This window comes from Haliaeetus leucocephalus, unplaced genomic scaffold (assembly GCF_000737465.1).
Source record: "Haliaeetus leucocephalus isolate CR32 unplaced genomic scaffold, Haliaeetus_leucocephalus-4.0 Scaffold536, whole genome shotgun sequence".
NCBI lineage: Eukaryota > Metazoa > Chordata > Aves > Accipitriformes > Accipitridae > Haliaeetus > Haliaeetus leucocephalus.
In genome coordinates this window covers 1,604,806-1,613,521 of record NW_010972972.1, presented here as the reverse complement: position 1 = coordinate 1,613,521, position 8,716 = coordinate 1,604,806, and the positions used below count along the sequence as shown (strand labels likewise).

Below are 8,716 nucleotides of genomic sequence, written 5' to 3'. Positions count from 1 at the left end.
GGATTGGCTGGAGTACAAGAAAAAAGAATTAGAAAGTATCTTCATGGAAGAGATCCACAATTTGGCTGCAAAACTGAAAGCAATTCTGAACTCAGGCTGCTTTTTTCTGTGTCCAGTACACAAATACCAACCAAACTGTTTTATGAGCACTGCGGTACTGCGGACTGTTAATCACAAAGCTCCCCGGAAGCACAAGCACTGCTTTTCTGAAGGAAGCTTGGGAAAACATGGACAATAACCTCCCCTGATGGTAACTGCCACATTTCACTGAAGTCAGCCTCTAGAGACGTATAACAAACACGTCCTACCCATCCTTCAGCCCTATGCCGTTTCTCCAGCATTGGGTAGGAAGCATTACTCTGTCCAATTTGCTAATGCACCATTCACCTGGTAAGATGATGGTGTTTGCCAGCAGCCACTTACAGCTTGGCCTGACTGGAATGCAGGTAATGTTTCCAAAGGAAAAAGGATTTTTTTCCCCCCATTGATTTTCCAGACCTCCATCCAAGGGTTGCTGGGTAGCATCACAGCCTTTGAACTTACCAGGAATTAAAAAAGTTCAACACGTCTCAGGATTGGCCATGTATCTCAATATGTTTTTCCAAATCCTGGAAGCCAAGGCTAACTGCATTCTTAATGCATATTTTTAGTTAGCAGATAGGCAGAGACTAGTTATTATGGATCAAGTCTTTAAACATGCAAATCCTGTAACCCTAATAGAACTTCATGAGACTGCTTACACAAGGAAGGGCTACAAGGTTGTATTCTGTACTTTCACTGGAAAGTCTTAAGTAACTATCCCTCAAAAAAGCAAGGTCCCTTGTTAAGAAAAGTACTTTCAGGTTGAATAAAACATTTTTTTTAAAGTTTGAGGGGTTCTAAAATGAACCCCTACAACACAGGTCACTTTGCCTTCCTTTACATTTATCTTATTAAACAGCCCAAACCACCCAACAACCAACTCAGCTTGAGATGGCCTAGAGCATGCAGCTCAGACGTTGATTCTTCTACATGGAGGAACCTCACTCAAAGTTTTTAAAAGTACTGCTGCTTCTCACCAACTCCTCATACATGAAGGCCTTGGATTCAGCCTCTCATCCCACATTTCAGCTTGCAAAGACAGCAGTACATGTATTGTGTAACATCGATCTATTAGCATGATAATGAGAGTAAGTGCTTCTCTCAGTCACATCTGCCCTTCCTGGAGGTATTCCAGCACACATGAATAGCAACCTCCGATCCTGAATCCAGGTGCACCTTGGCTCAAGCTGACACTGATCTCACTCCCATTGTATCTAGTGAGATGAAAGTGAACAAAAACCACTTGGCCAGTTTTGAAATGCAACAGGAGCTTCTGGAGATTTGGGTTAGCTCCACTAAGAGAGCAGCCGTCTGCAGTCATGAGTGAAGACAGAAAAAACAGTAGCAGGAGGGATGTCAGCAAAGCTGAGGATTCAAATCACAGCCAAATGACCATGCAGAGAGGTTCTCCATTCTGTCTGGGGAAGCAAAAAATAGTCAGGTATGATGAAGAGTTACTACAGTTTCTAAAAGCAGGAATTAACAACCCATGCGGTTAACTACTAACTCTACATTGACAAGGCTTAGTCCACTCCACACGCAGCAAGCCAGCAAGCTGGCATGTGTCAGTTGAGACATACAGCTGTCATGGTCTATGTGACTGCATGCTGTAAAGTGAAACACAGGGAGGTTATCTTCTCATCTGGGACAGAACGAGCTCAGAAATGGTCAGCTATGTTGTCTCAATGTCAAGCTGTACCAGACCAAGACAGGCAAAGTCAACCACCTGCAGTCCTGTGAACAAACTCTCAAGATCAGTTCACACCCCACCTTCAAGTAGCTGCACATTCCTCCCACCTTCTCCCAGCTCCAACAGTGAACACAGTCATCCTGGTGTAGAATTTCTTATTCATTCTTTTCTTTTCAGACCTGTAAGAAAAACATGGGCAATTTTGCCCACTGAATAGCAACACCAACAGCACACAAGATGGAAACCCCCTGCTCCTAGAGAAGCAGTTTTCTTCACTGAGAAAGAGCCATGCTGTGCCTGTCTTTGATGTATCTAAGGATCTCAGGCATCTAAGAATTGCTGGCTCTTGTGAATACTCCTATCGGGGGAGCATCATGGCCTTGTCTTCATCAGAAGTTGAGTAACGGCATTTAATGAGCTGTACATGACAGGACAGTGCAAACAACTAAGGGTGAGGAGCCTTGGTATGCGCTGCAGACCAACAAGTGACAGGACAACACCACCTGAAGCTGCAGTGTCACATTGTCCGGTGTTTCTTTTACCCACTGACATGTTTTATTCACAATGTGTCCAGTTAGCAGAGATCTAATATCGAATCTGTATAAACTATTCCAGCTTATTTTGCCCAAAACCATTTGGGGAATGCTTAGCAGGCAACCTAAAGAAGCAAAAAGCTTTAACAGGAGGAGTGATGAACATCTACGGTTGGGCAGAAGACATAACCTATGGAGCTAGCACAACTGGACATAGAAAACTATGTTTGGACAATAGCTTTGGTGTCATCCATCAAAAAAGTCCAGAGAATGATGTCTTGCTTATGCTATAAATCAATCCAAACTTTTTCCTTAAGCAGTTGTATGCTAGTTTCTTTTACATTCAGGAAGGAGGCAAAGCAACTTTAGATGAAATAGAATTAAACTGATGTTAGTAAGTTTGGGGAAGCCAGACTTGGCTGTTTGAAGTGTTTAAGAAAAGCCGTGCTTGGAGAGACACTCAGACAGTGTAGGTCTCAAATGGGGTTGTGTAACTTAGAGGATTTTACATAACCAAATAGAAATGTCTTCAAAAAATCCTTACATAGTGATCTACAAAAAGATAATTTTGCTGTGAAGTTGATTTTAAATTCTAAATGCAGATGGCAAATTAAGCACTGGGATAGAATACCCAGAAAACGTTGGTTTGTAACACAGACCTTGGGGTGGGAAGGGGGACACGTATCTCTGTGTGTGTGTGTGGCAAGAGGGGGACTGACGCTTCTTGGGATTAGCTGCAGAAAGGTGTCTGAAACTTTACTGACATTCCATAAGGGTCTAGCACTATGGTTTATCTGTTGCATTACTAGTTTGATCCTGAATGTACAGTTCACTGGTTACCAGTTAATTACATGTCATTACTACATTTATAAACTGTTTCATCCCGATTATGGTTTAAACTGAACAGAGCAATTTTTCCCCTGAGATACAGTCAGAGCCAGTCTCAACTTCTGACATGAACAGTTTGGTTTTAATAGGCCAAACCCTGGTATTTTATCACCATCTGCTGGAGATAAAGTGTCATTCACTTAAAAAATGTAAATTCAGCCTCAGCCCTAAAATTTTGACTTCATGGACAAAATAATCCTGGCCATAAAGATTCAAAGATCTTAAAGGCAGCAAGGACGTGCGAGACCCCCGTGGAACTCAGGTCCCAAAGAGTCATCTGAGGAACAGACAGAAATTACATGATCTCCTACATTCTCCTACAATTAATCTGTTCTGTCATTCCTAAATCTTTCACTGAACCATAGTCAGGTGCTGACAGATACTGCTGTCATGACAAAGGCTTCAAGGTTGTTGGTAAGTGAAATAAAATTCACAGCACAGACACCAATTTCCTCTCTATCACTGGAAAATAAAAGATCCCACAAGGGCAGTAAGCCAGCCATTTTTTCACCACTATAAGGTCGGTGATCATCTCTTTCAGTTGCCCAGAGAGTCTTAAAACTTTCTCAAACCTCAAAAAAGCAGCACTACTAAAAAGTAAACTATATTCTCCCTCCTTCCCACCCCTTGCTGCAACCTAATGCCCTTATGGCTTCCCTCAGTCCCACTCTTCCTTCTTTCCTCTCTTGTACCTCCTATCACACCTAAACACCAGCACTGAGACCTGCAGAAATGATTGGATTTATCCCACTTAAATTTCAGTGTAACTGCGGCTCTCAGTTAGAAGGCTGTACCGCCAAGATGTCTTCTGTAGTTTACTGGCAACCAAGATGCTCTTCCAGAGAACAATTTCTGTCTTAGAAGAGCCAGTATTTAGAAAGAACAGAAAGAAACCATGTTTTTAATTTAGGTACTTCCTTCGGGTTGTTAAGTTAGATGAGAAGGCCTCGGTACTCCCTTCTTGGCTTGGTGCTTAACCTAGAGGCAGCTACAGAGGAACCTCTGCAGCCTCCAGTGAGACCTGTTCAGCATGGATGGAGTCTGTGGAGATATCCAAATTTCCCCTAAGCATGTACAAACTGGGATTCTTCAAATATTTCTTACATAGATACAGGTGAGCTTATTTTCTCAGCATCATTTCTGACTCAAGGCTACCAGCCACCAAATTGCAAGTCCCTCCTTTAAAACATGAGGGAATTAGGGCTTCTGAAAGAACAGGTCATCCAATTTTTTAATTTTTTTTCTTTTAGCTGGAGCAAAACTATGTGGGTTTTGGCCCATGTCTTGGAAACAAATGAAATATTCTGGATGAAACTTTCACATGTAAAAAAAAATAACCTAAGGCAGGCACTCAGTGAAAAAAACTTTAGTCCTAACAGTTAAAGTGTGGAAAAGTTGAGAAGCAGCCAAGGAAAGGTTATGATAATGGCAAATTATAATGCAAATTAAAACCTTTTAATATAAAACAGTGCCACCAATTGCACCTGTGTTCACTGTCTCTGGATTTTGATTGCTTTACACAGTTATTTGAACAGACCCAAAAGAACATAGCTAGTCTGCAGCTAAGTTGGGCACTTTGGCTCTTTTTTCCAGTCTCCAAGTAAATACTCAACCTCCACAGATTTATCTGGTAATTTTTCCTGATCACTATTTCTGTAAACAAAATGTTCACTGGCCCCTAAAGGGTGAAGATTAATACCCCTTGGTCAACAGCACTGAGGAAAGCAGCAACACAACAAATACAGGCCACTGCCCAGCAGAAAGACAATTAAAATCTCTTTCTGAAATGACCTTAGAGTCACTGACCCCGAACCATTCAATGTCGCATTCCTGCGTGCTCCATTTAGCCTTGTTCCTCCTCTATCCCATGAGGCAGCTCCTTCTTCACCGTTACATAACTGCATCCTTCCTATCACATATTTTCATTACCCCAAATGCCCTCAGCCCCGTTACCTCCTGGCACCAGGGTGTCTCTACGCCACCTCACCCGAGCTCTCAAGAAGCAGAGCTCTGAGATACATCAGCTGCATCGAGGAATCAATTCTTGAAACATCGCAAGCCTGTTAAGTCAGGGGAACAGGTGAAGAGTCCATTCTTCAATAACATCTGACCTCACGTGGCCATCAAAGGCAGCTTTACTACCTTCCTGAAACGGGAGAGACACCCAGCTGTGGGCAGATCTGGCTAGTGCCTATCTGACAGCTAGAACTGGCTACAGGGCTGACTGCTCCTCTGCGGTGAATCTGGGGGAAAATGACCATGGGCAGCTTGCTCAGCCTAGATCCGGTAGATAAATAGTCGGGCAGTTGCAGCTGCCTGAAGCACTGTGAACACTAAGAAGAAATTCTCCCCGGTTCCCTCCTCACTTGTAGAGCAGCAGAGGGGAAAAAATCTCTGTCCTCGGAAAAGCAGGTGCAAGGCCCCAACTTCCTTGTGATCAAGAAATGACAAGAACGATCAAAAATATGCAACAACTTCTGCACAATAAATTACTACATAGGCTAGGACTCCTCTGGTTGGAAAACATGCGAGTGAAAAGGGGTGTGACATAGGTTCACGAACTCATTAATGGCCTGGAGACTAGACTGACAGCAGAAAAATACACTGGCAAACCAAGAAAAAAAGGTATTCAGAGAAGGAGGAAAGGAGACCTACAAAAAAACCTACCACACCAGGCTTTTACAAGCTATTGTTGCTTTTGCAACTGTGACTAATTTGGAAAGACCAACCTCAAAGTACAAGAAAATTACTCTTTATTCAGGAAAAAAGTTACTTTTCACAGCTCTTGCTCATCCAGCATCCACACCTCACTGCACCCACATTCAGATACCTGTAGACGCTACTGGTCTGTGTGTTCAGACAGGATCCCAGTACGTATTCTGGCACACCACCCACCATTGTACGGGTGAAGTTTTGTATAGGTCTGGACTCAACCTGCTTGGGGTTTCTTCCTCTTACTCATGCCTTTGCCTCACCCAGGAACAATTACCTTCTTCTCAGAGGTTCTCTACACATAACTGTTTCCTGTGTTGTGCCGCTATCTGTTAATATGGAATGGGAAATACCTTCACTTATGGCACACAGGGAACACGCCTGCTCTGTATGACCTTTTTTTTACCTAAATGGCACTAAGCCATGGATCTTAGTAGAGGTTCAAGTGGAGAGCAAAGTACATTCTAGGGCAACATCACAGCCGGGCTGAGATTAGCTTTTGGCAGGGGGAGCAGCAACAGCTCTGCTGCTGTCCTTGCATGGAAAGCTCAACAAGTTTTAGGCAAATACTAAAGAATTACGTTTAAATTAAAAAAAAATAAAACCCATGCCTCAGCAAGAGTGCATGAGAGCCCTGATGAGATCCGGCCTGCACGATGGGGTTGCCCTGCACCTTTTAGACATGGTGTAATCTCAGAGGTCTGTAGCAAATTGGCATTGTGAGATGAGCTCTTGCCTAATTAGCAGATTTCTCGTTGTGCCTCAGTGACTGCACTGCAGAGCCTGGCCACCCTCCACTAATTTGCAACATCTCAAGCTTTAAAACACTTTCTTTCATTCCAGTTCATCAGGGCCAGCTGGAAAAGCACCTGCCAAGTGGAGGACTCACTTGTAAAGGTTCACATCCAAAATGAGGCCTGGGACTTGGGCAGTTCTGCACTACTGCCTCAACACTTCTCATACCTGGGCTTCTTACTAAATCCAAGAGGTGAATCAGACAGAAACACTTATTCCATTATGCCCATACAAATGACAGTGGGCTAGCACCAGGATTTTTAATAGATCTTGCTTTCATAATTCCCACACATAAACACATTGCAAGGCACAGGTTGGTTACTCCATCTGGTAGCAGGCACGAGGGTCTTTATTTTGTATTTTTTTAAGTTTTCAGTATTTGGAAAGGCAGTGCCACCTAACAACTCTACTACTACAAAGTGGGCAACAAAAGCAACCCTGGGACCTTCCCCAGTGACAGGTCTCTACCGTGAACCACAGGTGCAGTGCCCTGGGCCTGGCAAGGCTGTGGTGGATGGCTGAGGACCCTGCCCAACAGCAGAATCTGTCCACCAGAGCTGAGCCTGGCTGCTATCTTTGAGGTAGTCCATGCATGGTTGATTAACTCGTTGATTAATGGACAAAGTTTTAAAGAATTACATTGTATAAATGGATTGTTACTTTCCATTTTATTTCTTTTCTGATCTTCCTGAGTGACTAGGTCATTGCCGACCATAATCATGTGGGAGCTCTGGGCTTCTGTATCTGCTTAATTAATCCTGTTCAGAAAAGACATTGCATAAACCTGAACTACAGACTGTATTTTCCCTTAGAGGAAGTCCTCATCAATGTCTCCCTGTTAATTCTCTCCCGGTTCATTAATCTTGTTCTCTGTTGTATGTTGTGACCCAGCTACCACAGGAGGGACGTCGAGAATCATACAGAATCGCTTTGTGATAGGTTGCCGCCTTGGGGAATCAGAGTAATGGGTTCAAACCACCCGAGACTAAGGAGAGCCTAGAAACCGTATCTCCTATTTCTGAACAAGCGTGCTCCCCTGCAGGCTGCTGGACTGGCTGTCTTGCCTTCCGTCCTTCCTTCCCTTACTCAGTCACACCACCCCTCAGTAGGATGTTCAACCCGAGAAGTGCCCTCAGCATGTTGAATCCCAGACAAATAAAGGCATTACTACTATATAGGGCACACTCATCCCTGCACATGGGTGTTTCTGGTCATGGGCTCCAGGCAGAGCACCAAATCCTCCTGGAAAGGCTGACCTTGTGCAATCATTAAAGAGTCGTGGGAATGCCAGCAGAGTCCGTCACCTCTCCGCGTAGCCTAAGGAGCTTGGAGATCAGCCGAGGGCTTTGGATTCCTGATCTCTGACCCTTCTGTTCATGCGTTAGTCGGTACCCCGAAACGGCACCGAAGATCAGTTTTCAGAGTACGTAAACGCGGTGCGTGCTCTTCTTCCTCTCCGGTGTGAGCCTCCAGCACCTGAGCGGCGTCCGCGAGGGCAAACTTGGGTTTCTTGGTGACGCACCGCCATGTCCTGTGACAGCAGCTCTCTCTCGAGATACTTGGTGTGCGACAGCGCGTTTAATCAGGCAGTTTTCCTGACTGACTTTTCCATTCTTTCTCTTTTATTTTCGAGTGCAGACTGTATTTGCTCCCAGTTGCTTTGGCCAGTTCTGTCTGGCATTGCACACTTTGCACCTAGGCCTTTTACTTCCGTAGCAAGACTGACTTTAATTTCTAGGTACGGAAAACGCCAAATTGCCTCAGCCCTTCCGTACTCGGAGAAAACGCGTCATGTTTTAACCCCGACAAGAGAGGGAAGGACGTCAGCCTTGGCGGTGTGACGCCATCTCCGCCTCCCCCCCCCGTTCCGTTCCCTGGGCGCAGTGACGCGAACTACATCTCCCGTCATGCCCCGCTACGCCCCTGCGCAGCGCCCCTCCCCGCGCGTTGCACCACGGGAGTTGTAGTCCCTTCGCGCCTCTCCCTCCCCGCCGGGCTGCGCTCCGGAAGTGGCTCT

At 44.8% G+C, this 8,716-nt stretch overlaps 1 protein-coding gene across 1 annotated transcript in view; it reads left to right on the top strand.

Annotated features, from left to right (window-relative positions):
- Window positions 1-395: 395 nt before the first annotated feature.
- Window positions 396-8,716, top strand: part of LOC104837540 (chromosome unknown open reading frame, human C11orf73) — a 19,732-nt gene continuing 11,411 nt past the window's right edge. The window contains exons 1-2 of the mRNA XM_010576746.1: window positions 396-446; window positions 8,085-8,135. Coding sequence (XP_010575048.1) covers window positions 396-446; window positions 8,085-8,135 — 102 coding nt within the window. The remainder of the gene's footprint in view (window positions 447-8,084; window positions 8,136-8,716) is intronic.